The 24,968-nt window shown below is 33.2% G+C and overlaps 3 protein-coding genes across 4 annotated transcripts in view; 1 reads left to right on the forward strand and 2 right to left on the reverse strand.

Annotated features, from left to right (window-relative positions):
• LOC143920545 (sodium-dependent nutrient amino acid transporter 1-like) overlaps positions 1 to 3,970 on the reverse strand; it is a 26,666-nt gene extending 22,696 nt beyond the window's left edge. For both annotated transcript variants that reach the window (XM_077443454.1, XM_077443455.1), the window contains exon 1: positions 3,800 to 3,970. In XM_077443454.1, the coding sequence (XP_077299580.1) occupies positions 3,800 to 3,910 (111 nt within the window). In that variant the 5' untranslated portion in view covers positions 3,911 to 3,970. The remainder of the gene's footprint in view (positions 1 to 3,799) is intronic.
• The window catches only part of LOC143920544 (zinc finger MYM-type protein 1-like), a 16,072-nt gene extending 716 nt beyond the window's left edge, over positions 1 to 15,356 (forward strand). The window contains exons 2-3 of the mRNA XM_077443453.1: positions 12,059 to 12,230; positions 12,309 to 15,356. Coding sequence (XP_077299579.1) covers positions 12,327 to 14,489 — 2,163 coding nt within the window. The 5' untranslated portion in view covers positions 12,059 to 12,230; positions 12,309 to 12,326 and the 3' untranslated portion in view covers positions 14,490 to 15,356. The remainder of the gene's footprint in view (positions 1 to 12,058; positions 12,231 to 12,308) is intronic.
• LOC143920543 (thioredoxin domain-containing protein 11) lies at positions 5,082 to 22,196 on the reverse strand. The gene is made up of 12 exons (XM_077443452.1): positions 21,898 to 22,196; positions 20,110 to 20,320; positions 19,905 to 20,028; positions 19,637 to 19,743; positions 18,433 to 18,630; positions 18,166 to 18,363; positions 17,588 to 18,048; positions 16,580 to 16,874; positions 16,238 to 16,504; positions 15,957 to 16,156; positions 9,967 to 10,096; positions 5,082 to 8,532 (listed from the first exon to the last, which is right to left on the reverse strand). Exons 1-12 carry the CDS (start codon positions 21,963 to 21,965, stop codon positions 8,224 to 8,226), a joined length of 2,568 nt encoding a protein of 855 aa, XP_077299578.1. The 5' UTR covers positions 21,966 to 22,196; the 3' UTR covers positions 5,082 to 8,223.
• Positions 22,197 to 24,968: the final 2,772 nt, after the last annotated feature.

The raw sequence follows: 24,968 nt of genomic DNA on the forward strand, positions 1-24,968 counted from the left end.
TCATTGTACAATATGTAAACTTATAATTATTTTCACCTCAAATGTTCGATTATATTATTATTCATATGTACATATGTCAAGAATGCAATTTTGAGGTTACCTTACTTGAGGTTTTGTATTGATAAAGTCTTTTTGTTAGTAGGAATGCTATAATTTTGTTGGAATGTGTGATAACGTTTTCTTTTTAAATGATCGATAAATTAAAATTCGTAATTAAGGTTCAAAATTTAATTTTTGCAAAACGGAAAAGTGTAATTTGATCCGACCTCTCGCGCTACGTTCTGCAACATTGGTTAATTGGGACGTATAGCACCATTCCGAATATTTTAAGCGTTTAAAAATCGTTTAAATTACAATAAACTAGGTTTTAAACATTCAAACGTAATGAAATTAATAAATTTATAATTAATTTAAAAGAAGTGTCTTGTTTAAACAGTGATAATTGACATTCACCAATTCATAGACCCACCATTCAAAAAAATTTGTTACGAAAATATTCCAAACTAACGAAAGTATCCAGTTCAGCTTAGGTTTATGTCCGTACTTGTATATTCGGTCAATAGAGTGGAATTGTAACGAAATATTTAAATAAGTAAAACTTTCTTTTTATATACATATGTATGTATACGTAGAATGAATATAGTATTACCGTAGGCGAAATCTTTTCCAAAAACTGGAGAGGAAAACGTTGTATTTATTAGCCAATCTACAGTGATTGGCATTTTAGAGTTAAAAAATCAAAACCCTATGACATTTTTGAAAAATTTTTAGACCCTCAATGATGCTCCTGTTTAATATTGAAACTGTTAGGGCAAAATCACACAGAGAAGAACGGCGCGTCGTATGCTTGGTTCCAACTGTGGGGGTTCTCCTACATTTTTTCAAATATGACATACATACACCGTTATCGATGACTCCTAAGCAAGGATAAATACGAGGATAAAATTTTACCGAAAACACTCCAGTGGGTGATTTTGGAACGGTGCGTGCCATGAATGTGTTCAAGCCATGCCTCATTGTTTAAAAGTATCTAAAAAAAAACCATGTGCCGCGTTCCTTCCTTTGTAATTTCACCCTTCATCTATCTGTGACGTTTTTAGTTTTTTTTAAATGATAAAATGCGCCACGGATGAATTTTTTTAAAGAATTTGCACACAGTTTCCACAATTAGAATAATCTATTGAAAATCATGCAATAACAATATTTTAACATGTCGAAATAAAAATTTCATATAAGAGCTATTAGTATGGCCAATTTTATTTCAATCAACAGTACAATTTTTATGATATTTTGACAGCCACAAATTTTAAGTTATGCAACGACAACACATTTGAATATATAAATGAATCAAATATTCATTATTTACTTTTTTATATAATATTTGCATTAAAACGACAATTAATTAAAATCCTCGTGGCAATAATGTTTAAAATAAATTTTATTTATGCCCGTACATATGTATATTAATTTCGCGGAAGTATGCAGGTTGATTACAATACATTGTAAAAAACTTCCTACCATACGTGATGATTAAATTACATTTTTATCGCTGTAAATTGTTCAAAATTGAATCATAATTGTGACAGTTTTATTTGTCAGTATAAATTGTATATACGTATGTATGTACTCGCGCCAAAAATTTTGCGGTATCTTTTTCGTGAAATCTGGAGACGTAATTGCTCAATTACTGCACCGCTTTGACTGTGAAATTCAAGGGCACATTTTTCACACATATTTACCTATAAGTAGTTTGCAAATAAAATCCTACGCATTTGTATTATCATATAAATAATATCACTTCATATATGTATATAATATCCAGTGGCGTGCCTTGAAATTCTCTCTTTTTGTCGTACAACCTTAGTTGGAACAGCCCGTTCCTCTTGTACCTGCTCGCGCACGTTAAGTAAGGCTGTAAGACAAAAAGAGAGAGAATTTCACCGCACGCCACTGATAATATCGCTATTCTGTGTGTCTGTGTAAGATAACGCTCGCCGTTCTATAATAGTCATTTCGATTCGACATACATATGTATGTACGTCACAGTTAAAACACTACCAACAAAACGTACGAATATAATACGAACATCATAACAGATCAACAAAAAACTTCTATACAGAGAAATGTAATATTAATAGAAGTGGCTTTAGGTGTTCTTTTGTTGTCAAGTGACATTCTGTCCACGGACAGATCTAAATAATTTTAGCATCAGTCGTATTTGACGCTTGGTGGTCGACGTATGTCCGATAAAAACTTCTCTTTTTTGTTTATATTACTCGCAAGATGGGCAAGCATCGGTAAAAATTGCACAATACATTCAAAAACACACAATAAACAACATGGGATACATTTTTATAAGTAAATTGATCCGATTGTATTCCGTGCGATGACGCGTATTTATAGAGACGTACCGCGTAAAATTGACAACAATTATTTATTCGTAAGGGCCCCCCTATTCTTATTACTAAAGCCCGGACCCCGGAGGGTGCCGCGTATTTTTCAAATGTTGTAAATGCATTGTTAAAGGTTTGTCGAACCTTTTTTACAAAGGATTTACTACAATGGAACAATGAGCGGCACCTTGGCTATCCTTCCTCTACTTATTATATCTCTCTACTTCTATATATACTATTTGTTACCAATGCTTCCTCTAGAAAAATTTGTCTCTGAGCATTTAGCGACATCTATTGAAAATTTATTTAATTAATTAATTGATTGATTTTTCTATTGGTGTTTTATATTGTTTATATGTAAGTATGTAGGTAGGTAGTTTTTACCTTTTTTTCATAATAAACAATTAAATATATTTAAAAGGTATTTGAGAAAATACTTTTTAAATATACATATTTAATTGTTTAGTATGAAAAATGGATCGAACACAGAACCGAAACATTCCTTTTAATTTTTTAAGCTTAATATGCCATGGTTCGGTGATTACTGGTCACAAAGTACTCATCACAAAGTCACTAAAATCTCTATAACGGATCATCTGGCTGCCGAAAAGTCCATCATACTAACGATAACTATCATACTAACGAGAACTTGAGTGCCAAATATTGTGTATTAGCGATTTTCATGGCAAAAATTGTCTTTGTGACCACCACAATGTGACGAATAGTCCAATTACCTATGCCATAACCCATGCGGTGATATTCCATCGGGCACAACACTAGTATATAGTAAGAGGGGATATCCCCATTTGCTATGGTTGCAGTTAGACATATGTATTTTTAGAATGTTTTTTTCATAGCGTTTGTTATGCCATTTTTTATAACGTACAAGAACGGCAAGACCGTGTTCAGAGTCACAATAAGATGCAAAACCTTTACATAAGTTGTAGAAGGAAAAGTCGCTAATTTAAATAATCCCCGGTAAATGGAATTCCCTTGAAGTGTTCATCACATCTTCGAAGAATATACTATGTATGTAATATTATACATTTAACTGCAAACAAAAACATTATATATGTGAATAGCACTTCTGACAGCATTAAATTTAAAGTACATAAGCAGTGAATGCACAATTTCCGTATGCGTTCTCTTATTGATTTCAATTACTACAATTTTGTCTAATGTGCAGTACACTCATTCAAAAGATATCGTTGCATTTAACAACGGTCATTAACCGTATATTATCCGTCCAATTAACTGTGTTAATTTTTATCTAAAACATAATACGAGCAATCGTTTAACGTGGAAATTTTGATTTTTCTTTATCTACACAAAAGAATGACCGAAAACTGGTTGGTCGGCCTGGATGAATTTAAAATGAGTTTGAATCCATTGATTTGTTAACTTACATATAATATACTCTCCATGATCACATCGAACGACCACATAGCTCGGGAATAATAGACGTTGTCTTGCATTTTGACAAAAGTGTTTTGCATTTTGATATAGACGTCTTCCATTTTGACAAAAGATTAACACAGAAAAAGCACAGTTGATTTGTCATGACACAATTTACATGCTTGCACACATGCAGAATAAATATAACCACATTAATATACGTTACAAATGCACGTTAGTACATTTGTGTAACAATAAAGTGATCTGACGTAGGGGATTGAATAAATAAAGGCGTGTATTTAATTGATCAGTATAATAACAAAAATAGCTAAATTGTCAGTAAATATTTCTAAATTATCAGTGAGTATTCTAAATGATCAGTACACTGTGATCAGTTGTCATATACTCAGTTATTAAAATAAATGATCAGTTATCAAACCAAAATGGTCAGATAATAAAAGGAAACGGTCGATGATTATTTATTATAAGATGATCAGTAATATCATTTAAAAATGATCATTTCTTTTTGACAGCCAGAAAATCGTCATATCGCATTGTGGCTCTACTAGCAATCTCCCCCCTCCACGTTTTTAACCCTCTCTGTCCTCGCCCTTCGCTCCAGGTTCAGTTCAGTCTCACTGTCATGAATAAATACCGACTCTATATGAATAGTGAATAGGGCCAACCCTATATGAACGATCGAAATAATGTTAGCTATGTGAATAGGGCCAACCTTAACCTAACCCAACCTAATCTTAAATGAATAAACACCGACCCTATCAACCTAATCTTAAATGAATAGAGCCAACCCTAACTTAATCTAACCTAACCTGACCCTTAAATACATAAGTGTTGGCTGATAAGATATTTTTGTGAAAATATTAATGAAATAAAACTTAAAGAAAAAGATAGTACGATGTGTTTGGATGGATATTACGGTGTGTGGACCATGAATAGAGTGGGATTGGACAGTAGCGGGGCGACGCGCTATCATCCAACTGTCAAAAATTATAATTTCACTGATAGAAAATCCTTTTTGATCAGTATTTAAATAAAATATTGATCAAAAAGGATTTATTTACTGATAAAAAAATAATTATTTATTGAACAAAAATGAATAATTTACTGATCGTTTATTATATTCTACTGATCATTTTGAATAAGTTACTGATCAAGTTTATAATAAATTACTGATAAATTTTTCTTTTTTTTACTGACCACTTTTGGAGTTATAAACTAACCAAATAATTTGTTGCTATAAATAAATACATATAGATTTTCTTCATTTCATTTATTCATTTACAAAAAAATCATAGATATTATATAATCATAGTATAATATAATAATTATGCAATACATACTCTATAAATTTTGAATTCAATAAAAAATAATTACAAATAAACCTTTGTGTTTATTCATAGAAATATATACAAATTGTTTTAATTTTAACTGCTATATTTTATTTTTTTTACTATAATTAACTTAAACTTGCTAAATAGTAAGCAATACAATAAAAAGATGATAATAATAAAGATGAAGAAAAAAAATACAACAAAATAAACTAAAACTTCAAATTAACAACATATCATCTACATATGTGTAACCAATGCGTAATAAAGTACAAATCAGTTTAAAAAATAGTAACGATTTAAATGAGATTTAAAAGAATATCAACGAACATAATAAATGACCAGAAAGAGACCAACACATTCAAAGCCTCCTATCATCATAATATAATAATAAATATATAAAAGCTCAATATGGAATATTTAATAATAATGTAATATTATCATACAAATTTCGCTAGGATTCATGTCTTTTGAACACAATACTAATAATATAGTACATTATGAGCATCACGTTAGTACATATTTACAGGAACGGTACAGGATCGGCAATCGGAATACACGTTACTGCTTAATATAAGCATCGGATGTCATCTGATCCAACAATTTATAATTTATTTATAAGTTAAATTCCGACTGGGCATCTCTGCAGCTCTAAATACATACATCTCTATAATATTACATACAATTTATACGCATAAAACAGAATTATCGTATGTATAGAACACACGTTGCTATTTATATTTTATACAAAATAAGGCAAATGTAGAAAAATTTATTTTGTTTTTTTTATTATTACATTTTATTTATTATTAACAAACGAATATATATGTACAAAATTTTTTCGTTGGACTATACTCATATAACAATTTTATTTTTTTCAATATACATACTCACTCTTCAAATTGTACACGTATTATTTTTGTTTTTGGATTGTATATAGGTATATAATCTACTATTGTTTTCATGATATGTACGGTTAAAAATTATTATGAAGTTTAATCATATATGTAAGTACGGCAAACTGAAAATGAAGGTTATCAAAAAAATGTAACATTTAAACAAACATATGTACTCAGAGAAATGTAATAATAATAGAAGGGCCCTTATGAATAAATAATTGTTGTCAATATTACGCGGTACGTCTGTATAAATATGCTACAACGCACGGAATACAATCGCATCAATTTACTTATAAAAATGTATCCCATGTTGTTTATTGTGTGTTTTTGAATGCATTGTGCAATGTTTACCGATGCTTGCCCATCTTGCGAGTAATATAAACAAACAGAGAAGTTTTCAACGGACATACGTCGAGCACCAAGCGTCAAATACGACTGATGCTAAAATTATTTAGGATTGTCTGCGGACAATCGTCACTTGACAACAATATGACGCCTAAAGCCACTTCTATTAATATGACATTTCCCTGTATGTACTTTTGTATCAAGCATCACCTTTGGAGCAAATTAAAGCAGGTGACAGCACCCGAGAATCGACAAATCAATATATCAGCATAACGGCAGTACATATATGATTAAATTTGAGCAAATAGTTAACTTCAAATGTATTTAATTTAGCATTTACATAACAAGATGAACTACCCCGGGCACACTAGCCTTAGGGGCGTCACGAAGGCAAACTATATTTTTATTTACGTTTGCCATAAAATATTCAATTGCCATATTTTTAATCCGTCTGTCGAACATGTCAAATAACAATGTTTTAAGTCGACAAATATACAGTGGCGGTTTGTGCATAGGATATGAGCTGCGGCACTGCAGCACTCCCAGAAAAATTAGTAAAAAATTGCATTTATAACTTGCATTTACATACTTAAAATATCTAATCATTTTTATTTTTTAATTATATTCACAAGTTGTACAAGCCACCAATGCAAATATGGCAAAAAGAGGAAGTAAATAAAAATGCTTCCCCTTGACGCCATTTACCCTCGCTACGCCACTGCATATAGTCTATTTCACTTACATACATAGCTTGGTAGTATTCAAACTCCGGATTTCGATTCGTATTGCTCGATGAATTTATACTAAATGAAATTAAGTATAGTTATTTTTTTCATAATTGTACTCTTAAAATCTAAAAATACGTGTTTGTTTTAAATATAAATAGCCCACATAAAATAATCCTCCAAATTTTAAGGAATCAGTTCTCGATTTAGACAAAAAATCTTCATGAATTTGACTCCATTTCCATCAAAATAAATATTTTATAATCCCAATAATCATTTGTGCAACGCTGTAAAGGCAACGCTGACGACGAATCGTCAACAGCCTGCAGCCCCAACCCGAAAAGATTAATTTATTTTTTAAATATGTTATTTTTTAATCCAAAATTATTTAAATGATTTTATTTAATGTATTGTTTTTTTTTTTAATTTACAGAAAAAGTACAATAAGCCAAATTTAACTGCATATATAAGTATTTATGTATTTATACTGAATGTCAATGCAACAATCAATTAGAAGTAGTTCTTCATTCACATAAGTAATACATATATAAATTTCTGAATATTTCTTTTACAATATAAAAACAAATTTGAATATGAAACAAAACACTATAATTTTTTCTAGTATTACTAATTTGTTCGCTTTTACATTGTAAAAAAATTGATTTGCTATCTTTTTTGCAGAACTACGTCTAATATCTAAAATAAAAAGAAATTCTCAGGAACGTCGTGTTTTACATACATTTACCTCTAAAATATAAAACAGTACAACAGTTAAACGTGAAAAAGAAAAAAACATCATAAAAAATGTACATACAAATCCCATGTGTATTCAGTATAAGGCAATCGTGATTCAACTTATGTATATCAACGAGTCGCCGAAGCGCATCAAAAATAACAATAATAAAAAACACACACACACATCAGAAATCATCGTCACCATAACCTAACTTCCTGAAATTCAATATCACCTTTCAATTTGGCATAGTAGAAACGTGTGAGTTCGGCCGCCGCAGCTAGCGCTGTCTGCGCAGCAAATACAAAAAATCACATACTTTAAGAAACCGAAAAGGTTGCATGTCACCATTCTTATGTATCATTGACGGATGATAAATCTGCGTCATAAGTTCTCGTAGTCCAGCGTGTGGTTCTGCCTCCGTCGCAACGTCGGCACAGTCGTCTTCCATATGTTCGACAGAGTCCTGATGCTCTCGCCGAACTGCTTATATATGGGATGCGTCGTCGGCACTTTCGTCGTATTCAAGGCACCCAAGTTTATCGCCACGGCCCTCAAACATTGCAATCGTCTCAGCAGTATGTTCTTGATGGCCGAATCTTGCGTTCGCCTCCAATGCCTCAAGGTGTTTCCTATTAGGTCGACAACGGAGCGTCTTATACTCGTAAGGCACTTTTTCATATCATAGTTATCCTGAAAAAACATACAAAAAAAAAAATGCATTCTTCTGTCTAAGTTCTCATATTAACCCTTTGAGTGCTAACGTCTTTTCTGTTGAAAGCCCACCACGCTGAAAATTTCGCCAACATTTCCAACAAGAATTATTTAAAAATCCAATAGAAAGCAGGTATAATTATAGAATATAAAAAAAGTTTTTTAAAAACATACCTCTTCTATAATTTGTATATAAAATTATTATTTTGAATAAAAATACCAATAATTTTATTTTACTACCGCCATCTATGTTTAAAACTAAAAACTGGATCTATGATTAAAACTAAAATCAGGCACTTTTCAGAAATTCAAATTTCAAACGCGTCTAAAACTATATTTTTTCTCCATCGTAATGGGGGAGGATACATTTACTTATACTGATGACCAATATGGCAAAGTATGAAAACGATCGGATAAGAGGCAAATTTTTTCCTGAATTTTAATCGTAAGTGAAGCTAAAAGGAGGTATGTAAAAATTGTAGCTAATCCAAACAAACCCTAGATCGCTACCCTAGATAACTAACGCCGAGGATTTCAAGTTTTGTAAAGGTGTGTTTAGACTATCTAATATATCTTGCAACAGTATAAAATAAAGAAACAAAGTCTATTAATGAATGTATTCTTCCAAAACTAGCTCCATCTTTTTCATTGTAATGCTCACAATCTAAATGCCAAGCCACAATTTAAAATACTCAGCAGTTAGGGATTTCCATCGAGAAATTCTGCTATGGCTATAAATTCAGAAATTCCGGTATAAACCAGTCTTTATAAACATCGACACGGATTACACGAACCATGTTCAATGCATTTTTTTCAATGCTACCTGGAAAGCGGGTAGTATTCCTGTTTATTTTTACATACTCAAAAAACAACGACTATCGGCGTATTTCAGGCTCATGGACATGTTCGCAAAACGCTGATCAACGTTGGTCAGCATTCAAAGGGTTAAGGGTATCCAACACAGGTTAAATCGAAAGCGTCAAATCGATCCGCTTTCTCTAACTGACTGTTAAGAGTGAAAACACACTGAATAGTACGGAACGTCACGTCCTTGGCTCCACGCTATGACAGTGGGTGTTCCCCAAGCCGAATTCGGGTGTAGCTGCATGTGCAGAGTGCATATGTTTCTCCTACATTTCTTCAAATATAGGATTCACCGTTATCGATCACTCAAGGATAAAATATATAAATAATATCGTCAAGCAAGGATAAAATATCTTTTTTAAAATAAAAAAGATAAAAAAGATTTTTGGAACTGTGTACCATGTATATATGGGATAGGGGTGCTGCGCTTTTTTTCTCATGTTTAAAAGTATTTAAAAAAAAACACGCACCACGCACTACTCAGTGTGTTTTCGCCCTTACAGTTTTTTGGATGCCTTATTTATATCGATTCGGTGATAAAATTCATACCATTGTTTGATTGCACAGTAAAACTTTTGCGTGTAATTTTATAGGTGTATCCAATCCAGATAATACGAATGCCAATACACCTTCGACTGTGATCGGCCGATTTTCAGGATACGTACGGCTATTTTCTTTTCTAAAACAATAAAAAAAATATGCTCTTAGTTGGTAAAAGATGATCAAGAAGATCTGTTGGTTCGATTGCGTCAATTAAAATAATATGTTGAATCGACCAATGAGCAACCGACACCCATTAGCCAATGAGCGATCAAGAATCGATCATCAGATACAACTTGCACTGATTGTCCAATATTTTAATCGCTAATCGGCCAAAAAATTATGAGGCAATGGGTGAACAGCACTCATCGGTCAATCAGTGTATACTGAGCGCTGATTGACCGGTAAAATTTCATCAATAATTATATTTGTTTTGCAATTATTAGGATATACCGGTGGCGTGCCGTCATTGGACTAAAGGGACTAGGCTAGTCCCTTTAAAATCTTTAAATCTAAAATTTAAAAACATCAACAACTCTATTACAATAAATTAAAATCGTTCACTTCATATTGTTCACTTCAGTTAGCGAAGCTCGGAAACCGGTTTAGTTCGTAATCCGTAGACTCTACTCGAGATAGTATGTAGTAGTGGTTTTTTGTGGACCGACGCACCCTGGTACGGAAATGAAAATAAATGGAAATAAATGGTATTCGCCAAAATCATTACAGCGACAAAATTCTTAGGTCGTTGTCATCGCAATATATAATGTTATATGTTTAATTTTTATTTCATGACTGACAGCATTATTTTTTTTAAATGAAACTATTTTTTAACGTGTGTATACATATGTTTTATTTAGTTTTATTTAATGTGTTGTTATGGTTTATTGTTGTATTTAATTAATTTCATTTGTTTCACTGTATTGTATTTATGTACATAATTTAATATGAAATATATTTTAATTAATTAGAAACGATATTAATTGAAATACCCACATCACATTTTTTTTTACATATTTTGACAATTTTTTTTTACTAAAATGAGTCAAGGGGCGGGGCTGGATTTTCAAATTTTCACTGGGGCCCGCGAAAAAAATAACTTTTTAAAGTCGTCACGATATGTTACTGTATTTCGACGTCGATGATCGATAAAAAAAACAATTCATAAAAAAACGCGGTGCCGGTTGTCGGTGATTTGTCAAAGGGTTTTTTTTCTTTCGTCGAAATAAAATTAATAATCACACATTATCCGATAAATTTTACCTCTGAAATGATTTAATTACTTGATTTATTTCGACGAGAAACAATTGAAGAATAAAAAAATCCGTTTGATGTGACCGACAACACCCCGGGTCAGCAAAAATCGTTGGATCACCCATACTAATACATGATATATTCTCAGTAGCTGTACGGGGAAGTAAAAATAATAATTCTTTGATTTTTTTTCTATCTTAGTGCGTATCTTCGTAAGTCAAAACATCTTAAGTCGAGGATTACCTGTATGTGATTGTTGATGATCTAATTTTAGGGCAATCTCGAAAATTTATTTAAATTGTGCATGTTGTTTTAACTTTCAATATTTAATTTTAATTTTAATATAATGATTATAATTTTGTTTTGATACTTGAATTTAATTTTAATATAATAATAATAGTTTTAATTTTGATATTTAATTTCAATTTTTAAATTTAATTTTTATTTCGATATTTTGTACGCTACTGGTTTTAAAAGTTGGCCTGTGGGCCGTTCGTTGGCTTGGTGCGTACGCACCATAAGACGAGTGTATATGATCGATTGAATAAATAAAAATTAAAAAATCTCAAAAAATTTACCAAATGGAAAATTTTTAGAATCATATTCACGATCCAGTGAGCTTGTATTAATAAAGATTGCGAGTTTTAGCCTATTCGTATAAAAACAGTTGAATTGTGTTTTCTGCTATGATTTATAAAACGTAGAATATTAAAAAAAAATACTTATCACATATTATTATTACGAATTTTATTGATTGTAGACACTATTACGATATAAAATAAATATATATTTGATGAAAATGAATCGTTGTGTCGTAATATATTAATCGATATATTTTCTGTTATAGACCAGTGTGCGTCGTTCGTGCGCATTTGACACATGACGGTTTGCGGGGACCAGCCGTTTCACTTCTGTTCCGTTCGCAGTACTGGCGTGTTGCTACGTATGCATAGGCGTTCTGTCAAAAGCAAATTGTTTTTTCAATTTACTCATCTCCTCACACATATACGGAATTTTCAGTAAGAATATTTTGATTTGTGTCCTTCAAATATCATTACGCTATACATTTTTTTCTAAAACAGCACATATTTACACAGAACTTCTTTAATGCAAATATGGAAGGGGACTCGACTCAAGAAACTATTCTGACGGTAAAAATCGATGCGGAAACAAATAATGCATTGGAATGTTGCGTTCTTGATCGACTCTTCAAAAATCCATTCAAAAATTTAAGTATTGAAGAAAAAAAAGATGTCATCAAGAGAGGAAGACCTACACCGGATATTTCAGTCACCACGAAAATGAAAAATTACATTCGCCGCTTCAAGTCCGATTATTATAACACGTCAAAATGGCTAACTGCGTGTAAAACAAAAACCAAACTCTATTGCTGGCCTTGTATTCTGTTCGAAACAGATAAAAGTGTGTGGAATAGCTTCGGATTCTTCGACATCGGCAATTTTCACAAAGCCAAAGCCCGCCACGAAAGGAGTAAATCACATTTGTTTTCAATGACCAAATTGAAAACCTTCGGAAAATCTAGAATCGACCTTCAAATAATCAATCAATTGAGAGTGAAGATTATAAAACACAACACCGAAGTCAACTCGAATAGAGAAATTATGAAGAGCCTGATTGACGTTTGCTGTTTACTAACTAGACAAGAACTACCTTTTAGAGGGCACAATACAGATTCCGGAAACTATATTCAATTCTTACAAACACTTTCAAAGTACGACACTAAATTGAGTGCTCGTCTTCAAAACTCAAACTCCTTCACCTCGGACAACATACAGAATGACATTATTGAAAGTATCGGAGATGTACTGCTCGATGAAATCAAGAGAGAAATAAATGATGCACGATATATTTCAATAATACTAGACGAAACGAGTGACATTGCAAATTCGTCTCGGCTTTCGACCATGGTTCGTTATGTAAAAGACGGCGATGTCCAAGAAAGATTCCTCGGATTTTCAGATGTGAGCGACGACCGATCTGCGAAAGGATTAAGTGAACATGTCTTCAAAACGCTGGAAAAGTTTCAATGTCGAGATAAACTCGTAGCTCAAGGATACGACGGAGCTGCAACGTTTTCTGGCCACTTGAACGGCCTGCAGTCGCTTGTGAAGACAAAGTGTCCCAATGCCATTTTGGTTCATTGCTACGCGCATAAGCTGAACCTTGTACTATTTCAATCCGTGAGCTTTATAAAAGAATGTAAACCATTTTTTAAAACATTGAATGGTTTTCCACATTTCTTTTCAAATTCAACTAACTGCATTAACGCTTCAGTTAAAAAACGATTTCCAATCGTTTCTAAAACAATATGGAATTACAACCCCATGATTGTGAGCACAGTATATGAGAACAAACTCGAATTCATCGATTTTTTTGATAGCATTGTCGATGATCCGGACAACTGGGATACAAATACGTATATGGCCGCTATTGGTTATGCATCGTCGTTGAAAGATTTCGATTTTTCTTTCCAATTGGAAATATTCAACTATATATTTGCACTAACAGACGCTTTGTTCAACACACTTCAGACCAAGTCTTTAGACATCAACTACTGTATAGAAAAAGTGAATGAAACAATCCATCGCCTGAAAGAAACGAGAAATAGTTTCCCTACGGTCTATGCAAAAATAAAAGACGGTGAGGATATCAAGCCACCAAAAAAAAGAAGCAGAGAAGATAATATCGATTCAAAGTACATGCGCCTCTTTAATGAGATATTTGACACTGTAGTGGAGCAAATTAACTTGAGATTTAAATATTTACAGCAATTACAGTTTATAGAAACAGTCAATTGTAAAAAATTCCACAAATTTAAATTGTCATTTCCCGATAAATTGTTTCCGTCCCTGAAATCGGCGTATGCAGATTTATTAGATTCATCAAAATTGAAGTGTGAATTGATGGCCATGTACCACATATCGGATTTTGCCGCCAAAAACGTTACGGGGATTATGAAGTTCTTGAAGGAAATGGAACTGGAGGAAGAAGCGTTTCCGGAGATTTATAATCTATGTTGCTTGATCTCTACTATTCCGATCAGTACTTCGACAGTCGACCGTACCTCTTCCTGTTTGAATCGCATAAAAACACTAGTTCGCAATAATAAGGATGAAGACAAGCTTTCCACGCTTTCAATAATGTGGATAGAAAAAGTTTTACTCGAAGATATGCAAAATCGAAGAGATTTCTATGATAAAGTTATTGAGAAATTTATTCAAAAAAGCAATACAAGGATTGCCCTCGCATTTAAATGAATGATTTTGAACCTTCACTTGATTAATTCCACTTTAATCAATCATAATATGTACATATTTATTTATATGTTATAGGTCAATTTAGTAATTTCATTGCTTTTTTAATAAAACATGCTGTTTGTTGCAATATTTTTTTATAACAAGGCTTTTCTATGTTTTACTTCGCTAATGATTCAGCCGAAATTCCTGCATTAGATAGAAATTTAAATCGCTTCTGGGAGTTCGATGGTGAAAAATAATCTTAACCGTTTGCCCGTGGCCGTCTTCTATGGAAGCTTTGGACAAGTCTAGCGCAGCTGTCTTCCATAGAATTTCTTAAGTTTGCATGGGATTTTGAGCCTTATATGCGCCTATTTCAATTGTTTTAAGGTTCAAAATTGGTTAAATATATTACTGAGAGTTGAATGCCATCTATTCAATTTGCTTAAAATGAATATATACCAGTCAAAATTAGTTTTTTGTGGAACCATACTGAAACCTCGTTTATGTGACGTCACGTCTGTTGAACAATGGCGACGATACGTCTCAATTGTATGAAGAATGATCATTTGACAATTAAGCCAAAACTACGAGATATATTATGTATTTTATTGTTTAAAATAATACTTTATGTGTTAATTAACATAGCTGGTTACTTGAGTAAATATTAAAATCTGTATTAAAGGTCGAAAACTCGATTGCGAAATTCGCGAAAAAGGTGCCGCGTACAGGGCTTGTTCGCTATATTTATTGCCGCGGGCAAAGGGTTAATAATGTCATTTTATAACTCAAAAATTTTGGAGAAGATGACGTTTTTACAATGTATTTTTTAGACCTTATTTTATTTTTGTATAAACTATCTACTTTGATTAATACTGTTCTGTAAAGTACCCGTGGTTTGACATGCATTGAAAAGAATTTATTCCGAGTATTATTTGTAGTGCTCCTGATCAGACTTGAATATTTGTGACTCCAAGTCAATAGTTTCCTATCAGAGTTCGCCAATTTATCTGATTTCATTATTGAAACGGTTCATCATCAAATTGGTAAAAATCATCCTATCCACTATGTCAACACTTATCTGAATATGATTTTAAAATTTATAATCTACAAATTTGTATACGTACAAATATAATACCATAGATATCGCTCAATGGCAACCCGATAACAACATCTTGGGAAAGTAAAAAATTGGGTCTATCAACTATGTCTCCTTTCTAGTATTAAAAAGTTTTTTTTTCTCCATACCAATGTAGTCCCCAAGTCATATGTAAAATTTGAATAGGTACAAATTTGTACATTTTTACGAGCTTTTTAATAGCTTCACTCTGTTAGTTCAGTGACATTCCTGCCGGTCAAAAAATTATGAAGTGATTTCGAACCACTCTTTAGGTTTCTTTGATATCTTTTCGCCATACGGAGGAATACCTAACATTCCGGTAATGAACATGAAACTGAATTCACTCATCGCATGATTTGAATACTCACTTTCCGGCCGGGAAAAACATCAAAGTAGGATACTTTGAAACGGTATATTCCCATGGCAAATCGTTCACGGACGCGTCGAGTCGAGCGACCTGAATATGCTCCTGCAATTCGAGGAAAGAATGTGCAACGCTCAAAAGCGTCAAGGACAAAAGGCCCCCGCAAGAGCCTGAACCTCCGCCACAAAGGGTCACCAACAAAGCCTGAAAAAATACACATCGACATCAGTCAACAGTTTCAATGACGCAATCCAACAACGATAATACACTAATGCGTATATGTACTTTGTTCTTTTGCGAGATAAACTCTTGGAACGACAATGTGTTAAGCTCTTTTATAGAGACGGACTTCTTTTGGCAAGACTTGACGACACTTTCGACGACGTCATTAACCGGTGTTTCTATTTTATCTGAACCGAAGTAGTGCGTGTGTTTCGAAGTTCCAACAGTTGATCTCAAATCACGCGGAATGAGGTTCATAGTAAAATTATAGACAAACTCTCTGATTGATTTTTCACCAAACGGTTTCTCTAATAAATATTGAGTTTCATGCTGGAACAAAATTATAATATTATAAAAAAAAAGTACAAATTAACATATGCAATTGAAGCACTAATATATTCAAACCTTTCCGTCGATTATAACAACAGCTGTTTTATCTGTCTTCTTGGATATGTTGATTCCGAGAGATTCGGCAAAGTAATGATTCACCAAACTATCTATTGCTATGAATGAAAGCGAACTATTAGTTTCGCATTGCAGTCCTTCAATTTTAGGATTGTTTCCGTTTAAAATGGGCAACGGCTGCAGACTAACTTCCGCTGCTAATTCAACCTTGGCACACAGTTCTTTTAAATATTGCTTTTGTAAATTGATCGATGAACGTGGATCAACTCCCATATCGAGCATAGACGTTTCTATACTGTAAAAAAGAATTATTTGCATTAAAAAATATATGCACAAGTTAGAATTTAATCAATATAATATGTGAGGGTCATTTTTTCATATTAATAATAATTTATTGTAACTCAAAATCATAGTTTTTTACAATAAAACTATTTTGGGATCAGGAAATGTGGTTTATAATCCTCTTGTAGAAGAAGTCGTTATAAGTCTAAAAAACACATACCCAACAGGTTGCATTCCAAAGTGTGAACATACATTGTTGATTTTTTTTAATACATACATATGTGCCATTACAGGAATTACCCCAAGGCGACACATGGTTAGATTATTTTTGTACGTAAGTACTAACAATTTTTCAAACGTAAAATACAATAGAGACATCTATGGACAATCAACAAATGCTTTGACATACAGCAAATTTGCGATAAATACATTATGTAGGTAAGATATTTTTATACGATTCAACAATTTCGAGATGCTCTAATTTTTAAGAAATTGACGGGGAGGATACAGAATTATTGAATTAAGCAGGAAAAATCAGAAAATTCTAACATGAGACGGTCGATCTGTGTTTTTAATAACCACAAGATCTCGCCAGCAGGGTATTTGGCCAGAAATTGAACCCACCTCTCTACAGGCATGCAATAGCTCAACCAGTTCACTATACTGTGGTAATTTGTTCATGAATCCTAATTAAAAAAATGACCCTCGTACATAACACCAGTTTACCTATCTGTCGATTCGAATACGCTCAACTTATTAATAACGTTATTTTCGAAATCGTCATAATTGCTGAAAAAATTCGACGTGTCGTATTCCGGAAAGCATGACGACTCCTCAGTCTTCACGCAGTATCCGTTCAATCCCAACAACTCTTCGTGGGTCACCTCCATGCCGGCGGGCAAATAACTTTCCTCACTTAAGGAAAACAGTTGGAAGTGTTTACTAGGCGATTGCTTTTTACAAGTGGTCTTATTCAACCAAACATTCTTCATCGGCTCGTTTCGATACGTCTTCTGGGAGAACGCTTTATCCACCGTACCGCTCGAGAGCGAATCCAAATTTTTACATATTCTCAGTTTGTCTCGTTCGTATTCTATATATTTATGTCTTTGGATTGTACGTAACTTCGTCATCACTTTAATCAACGAATTTCCACAATTATTATACTCCAAAGCGACTTCTCGCAGCTAAAACATAATTGAATTTCATAATTAAATCATTGTTGAATTTCATAATTAAATCATTGTTGAATTTCATAATTAAATCGTCGAATGCATTGAATAGTAACTACGAACGAAACGTACCAAATCATAATTGGGAGTTTGATCGTAGAAATGATTCCTGGGCGTAAACAATACGAGGACAGGTCCTTGAGCGAATAAACCTTGCATTTTAAACGACTTATGCCAAGACGGCATCACCCAAAATGCATGTCGATATGTACGAGTCACAATCCAGTTAGAAATATTCTCTTCATTGAACGGAAACATTGACGGGTATTCCTAAGAAATCAAATGTATTAATTACATATTCATTAAGAATGCTCAAAATAAACAGCACAAAACAAATACCAAAGTATCATTCCATAGGACCAATTTAACATGCGGCAGGGTTTTGACTCCAATTTCAACGGCTAGCTTTTCAGACGTTACGATTCCGAAACACACATTGGCGAATGGATCCAATTCAAGATTTTTCAAAGCGACATTGTAGAAAATATTGTAAGCCAAAGTGTCGTTATCCATCGGTGTAAATCCAACAACTACAGCCTATATAAAAAAAAATGAATGATCAATAAATTCATAATACATTATGTATAATGCAACACCCAATTATATTTTTACACAATTAATTGTAACAAGCATTAAATTTTCACAAAGTATATGCAATATAACTAGTCAGCAGCATAACTTGGTGGTTGCGTTAATGCTAAACGACGAGGTTGTCGGGTTCGATTTATACCGAGTATTATCTGTAGTGTTGCTGGTCAGATTTAGGGTAAAGGTTGCCAATTTATTGGAACCGTTTCAATGAAAATCAGATAAATTAGCAAACTCTGAGAGGAAACAATCGATCTGGAATCATAAGCCAAGGTCTGGCCAGCAGCAACCAGTGGGACTCGAACCCGTGACCACTAGATTCAAAACCATATATGCTAACCACTAATCCACGCTGCTGGTTAAATTTAACTGTTTGCCCGCGGCCGTCTTCTATGGAAGCTTTGCGCGACAAGTCTGTAGCGCGGCTGTCTTCCATAGAATTTCTTAAGTTTGCATGGGATTTTGAGCCTTATATGCGCCTATTTCAACCGTTTTAAAGTTCAAAATGGGTTTAATATATTACTGAGAGTTGAATGCCATCTATTCAATTTTCTTAAAATGAATATATACCAGTCAAAATTAGTTTTTTGTGGAACCTTACTGAAACCTCGTTTATGTGACGTCACGTCTGTTGAACAATGGCGACGATACGTCAAAATTGTATGAAGAATGATTATTTGACACTTAAGCCAAAACTACGAGATATATTATGTATTTTATTGTTTAAAATAATACTTTGTGTTAATTAACATATCTGGTTATTTGAGTAAATATTAAAATCTGTATTTAAGGTCGAAAACTCGATTGCCAAATTCGCGAAAAAGGTGTCGCGTACAGGGCTTGTTCGCTATATTTATTACCGCGGGCAAAGGGTTAATATCGAAATTATAAAATAAAAATAAACCTATATAAAAACAAAATTGGGTGTATCTATGACATATTGATATAAACTTACATCGCATACAGAAACGAGTTCAATCAAACTATCACTAGTAGTCAATCGAGTTAACGGTTTCATGACTTGTTGTAAAAATTTAACCATACTCATAGAATCCATCGGACCTGAAATAAAAAAGAAAAAACATTCACCATCGTCATTATTATACACACACCGCATATAAAATTGCAACGAATACAGCAAAGTTACATTTTAAAACAGAAGCCTTATCACTATAGAGATAACCTCAGTCGGTAAAAAAAAAAAAAAACATGTACATATTTACCATTATAAATCAAGGTTTTCAACAGATTAGTGTGAGCAATAATAATCGGCCAAACTGAAATGTGATTGTGATGTAGGCGGCATTCGCCGCCTGGATTCCAACAATTTATCGCCGTGAAATGAACCTAAAATTGCGAAAGAACATTAGCACCGAGTAAAACGAAACGATTATATGTATGTACATGTGTACTTGTAGTCAATTGTACCTGTTTAAACATAATTTGAGCGGCTTTATCGAATTCGTGCTTGACGTGTTGACATTCGGCGTCCCACGGAGCGTAGTACATGACGAATGACACGTCAAACATCGCGATCGAAGAAAACGCCTTGGAGAGTTCTCCCTTGTACCAATCCGTGACCAGCGATCCCTTCTCGAAGAACGGAAGCGCCTGGGGCACGTCGGATACTTTCGGCGGTCTGCAATGCAAACAATTCACATACAATGTTGATGTTCGATACTAAAAGAAACATCTAAAATTCAAGAATGAATCAACGAAAGATCAATGAACATCTCTACGACGAATTGTAAATACCTTAAAAAAATATTTGCTTTAACTTGCATTTGGATAATTCCCTGCAAAATTTTCATATTAGAAGTATTCCACTTCTCTATCTCTTTGCCATATCCATTTATAGAAACAAAAAATACATATACATACAATTGCAAAATCGTTATAATAGGAGAAATATTTTGCAGACGGTAGTAAGTAGTAAGACCAAGTACCAGGTAGTAAGATCAAAATAACATTAGAATGATAGTTCTTTTTTTAAACAAGTATTAAGTTTGCATGAGTTTAATATCTTCTAAAAAGGCACTGTTAATCGAAGTAGATATTTTCAGTATAAGTAAATATTATGAAAAATTGAAGCCGTTACGATGATACTTATATCAATAAAAATCAATTAATGAATTTGATAAATGGGTGACGAAGTATGAAGTGTTTAACCCTTTGAATTCTGACTAAAGCCGATCGGCGTTTTGCCTATATAAGTCCACAGGCCTGTCGATAGGTGTTGTATTTTGAGCATGTATGTACAAAGTAAATAAGAATACTACCCGCTAAGCCTTTCCAGGTAGCATTGAAAAAAAATACATTGAACGTGGGTCGTGTAATCCGTGTTATTCATTTGTCAACGTTTATAAAGACTGGTTAACACCGGAATTTCTGGATTTATAACCATAGCAGAGTTTCCCAATGGAAAACCCTAGCTGCCGAGTATTTTAGATTGTGGCTTGGCATTTAGATTGTAAGCATTACATTTTAACGACAATGAAGATGGAACTAGTTTTAGAAAAATGCATTCATTAATAGACTTCTTTTGGTTATTTTATATTGTTGCAAGATATAATAGAGAGTCTAAACACACCTTTACAAAACTCGAAATCCTCGGCGGTAGTTATCTAGGGTTTTTATACCAGCTTTCTATTGGAATTCAAAATAATTCTAGTTGGAAATGTTGGCAAAATTTTCAGCGTGGCGGGCTTTCAACAGAAAAAAACATCAGCACTCAAAGGGTTAACAACAATCAAAATTTTGCAAGAGTGAAAGCATTTCTATTAAATGCAACTAGTTTAAAAAGCCAGCTTCTTTGAGATACTCGAAAGACCTCAAAAAGTGCAAATAATAAATCCATTTCTTATACTTACATATATGGTTGATTTCAATTCGATGAATTTTACATAGATTCTTAGTGGCATGTTTATATAGTTCTGCCCAATGGACTAACCTACATGTGGGCTATTTCCATTGAGTAGAACAACATTCATACAAATCGAATAACTCTATAAAACACATTAGAAGTAAATTTTGATTTGAAAGCATAAAACAAAGCATTAATGAGTCTCTTAAGCTATTCGTTCAAGGTATATAATAGTCCATGTTGCAAGTTGGCGAATTGCACAAATGCGAGATGATAAATTGCAATTGTACTCGGTGTACATTTAAGGTCACCAATGTTATGATTGTGGTAGGGATCTGAATAGCGGTACTCACGAGTTCTGTAGTGCATCGTAAGTGGTGAGTGCGAGCGCGAAAAAGAACAGGAATTCCCGGAGAACCATGGTTGGCAGTGGCAGTGGCAGTGGCAGTGACGTGGCGGCGGGGGACGAATCGGGACGAAAGTGATGGGGGGCCGCGGGGGCGGAGCGCTAGCGGGCGGAGGCGAGGGGCGGTGATACGAAGGGTGTCGGCAACGGGGGGCGCATTTCGTGAAGCGCCTCGCCGGACACAGCCGACTTCGACTGTCCCGTTGACATCTGTCAACTCGACGGAGTATGGTCGTTGACGTATTTGCACCTTTTCGCCACCCACGCGCATTATGTGTCATTTGCGATCGTCATTTTTCGCTATAAGTCCTGTTACAAACTCAAATATTTATTACGTAGATATATTATAACCTTTTCGGTATATATTTGATCAAAAATATAATAAATAAAAAGTCAGATAGATTTATTTTCACACGTTGCTTAATTGGACGATGCTATGGCCAAAGTGCAAAGGTTGGGATCGTTTTTTTTTTTAATTGAAATATGGATACAAAGAGTAAAATATATTTATATTTAATGTTATGGTAGATGGTCACACCCAAAATTTAAAAATTGGTCGAATTTTTGGATGTGACCAGTTTTTTCGTGACTAATTTTCGGGTGTCACCAGTTTTCTCGTGACCAGTTTTAGTGTGACGTGTAATCACGTGTGACCGATCTAGAGCGATCGGTTGTCCTGTGACTGGTTCACATATGGCTAGTAGTCCGTTTACCGTTTTTTTAAATTGTCATCAAATGAAATACGCAATCAGGGTTGTTTCGAATTGTATAAGTTGTTTTTTTTTAAATATGGATACAAAGAGATATTTATATTTCATGTTATGGTAGATGGATTATTACGCACATTGTGATCGCCCAAAAGACAATCTTTGCCACGGAAATCGTGAATACGGAATATTTGGCTCTCGAGCTCTCGTTGGTATGATAGTTTTCGTTAGTATAATGGACTTTTCGGCTGCTAGATGTTCCGTTATAGAGATTTTAGTGACTTTTGGGCGAGCGTTTTGTGCGCAATAATCACCGAACACCGAAATGTTATATTTACATAAGTAGAAACCCATACTTTTAGCTTATTTCGATAGGCAACAAAATAAATGCCTAGTATATTAATCAATTTCGGTAAGTATATAAATCAGTTTTCGGCCAGTATTTTATTAACAAAATAGTCAGTATTATATTATTTAATATCAGCATACGTAACAAATGGACAATATAAATACAGATCGGACGCCTCTCGACTAATAGAATTTCGTAATAACAATAGAACATTATACGTACGAAATGCTATTGGTCGAAATGAGGTGTAAGGGACAGCATGTGCTTAAGTGTCATTCCACAGCTGGATGGACTATAGATGCTGATTTGCGCGATTTTTTATTTATTTATGTACATATTTTCTCATAATATTTTTTTATAATTCTTCTTTTATATCATTTTTATTTATTATGATTTAAATCGCACTTATTTCATAAGTTATACTAAGGTATTAAAATTAATCCTATTTTGAAAATTATATCTAAAATAAGTCGATACTAAAATTGAATATTCTGTAAGGGTTCTACGACATCGTTATGTTTAGGTCGCCATCCTGTGAGTTGGGACCGTTTTGACCATGTTGGTGGCTACCACTTTACTTTAAGTAGTCGTGCATCAGACCACACCGTCCTCTTTTTTCTACATCGATTCGCTTTCGCCCCCTTAATTTCATTCGCTGAAATGACATATGAAAACGCTCAAATTGAAAAAAAAATAGGTGCTAAAAATTTTGGTCTTATAAACATTAATAATCTTTTTTTTTTATTTATAACAGTAATAATTAATTATCTGTTTAAATAATTAATTATTACTGTAAATAACTTTCAGTGGGGAATTTTAAATTGAATCTATCATTGAAAAGTATTTATCACAGCTTATGAACTGATTTGGAAAATTTTTAGAAATTAATACTATCGACAAATTTCCATTTTTTTACATACCTCTTTAACAGTTCACATGGTTTTTTAATACTCATTCCAAATTATGTAGAATAGAATCTAAATGCACTTCTGTAGAAGAATAAAATCTAACATACTAATGATATAAAGTAAAATACGAATACCCGCTGCTTTATGATTTATCTCGATTTGCAACATATTTATTCGTGCTTGAGTTTTTCTGACAAATGAAAGAAAGGTTATGTCCACAATGATTTTAAAATTTGATTAAACGTGTGGTTCGTCTTATGTTATTCGTCTTATTGATTCGTCTAATCATGTTATTCGTCTTATTGATTATCACTTATTTATTTAATAAAACTTTGAAATTCGACCACTTTAGATACATGCCTAATTTTTTTTTTGACCCAATCACCAATATGAGTACAACTGTTAAGTTTACTATGACTTTGGGCATCGTGGAAAAAATGTGATATACATACCAAGAGCGAAGTTAACTAAAGCTTAGGAACCACTGGTATACAGTACACATCGATAATATTATGTACAACTTGTGGAATTCTTTTGAGATAATAGCAAATTAATATAAAAACGGTAAATTTATATTTATATACTAAATTTATTTCAAACGTATGAATTTTATAGTACTCGATATAAAATAGTAGTGTTACAATAGCTACGATGTTATGTAATTTCATGCATCGATAACTTTCATTTTGTAAGCGTTGCAAGTAACAGACGTGAATTTTTGTTTGTTTGTTTGTCCGTCCGCTATACAAATCTACAGTTTTTAATTTGGAATTATTAAAATTGGTATATTATTTCACGATACTCTACATAGACCATCGATTTTTTAAAGGGCTCGAAGCCCAGGGTTGAGAAGATCTTACGTATACATTTTTGTTCTAATTTCATCTGTTCGAAGTTCGAACTAATATGAATAGACCTTTAAACAACACTGTTCAAACTTCGAACAGTGTGGTTTAAAGGTCTATTCATATTAGCACAGTTCGTAACCTGCAAGTTCGTAAAGTTTTCTTTGGTACATTCAGTGGTGTCACCCCAATTTTGGAACAATGGGTAT

The sequence above is a fragment of the Arctopsyche grandis genome, chromosome 12 (assembly GCF_051622035.1).
Source record: "Arctopsyche grandis isolate Sample6627 chromosome 12, ASM5162203v2, whole genome shotgun sequence".
Taxonomy (NCBI): Eukaryota; Metazoa; Arthropoda; class Insecta; order Trichoptera; family Hydropsychidae; genus Arctopsyche; species Arctopsyche grandis.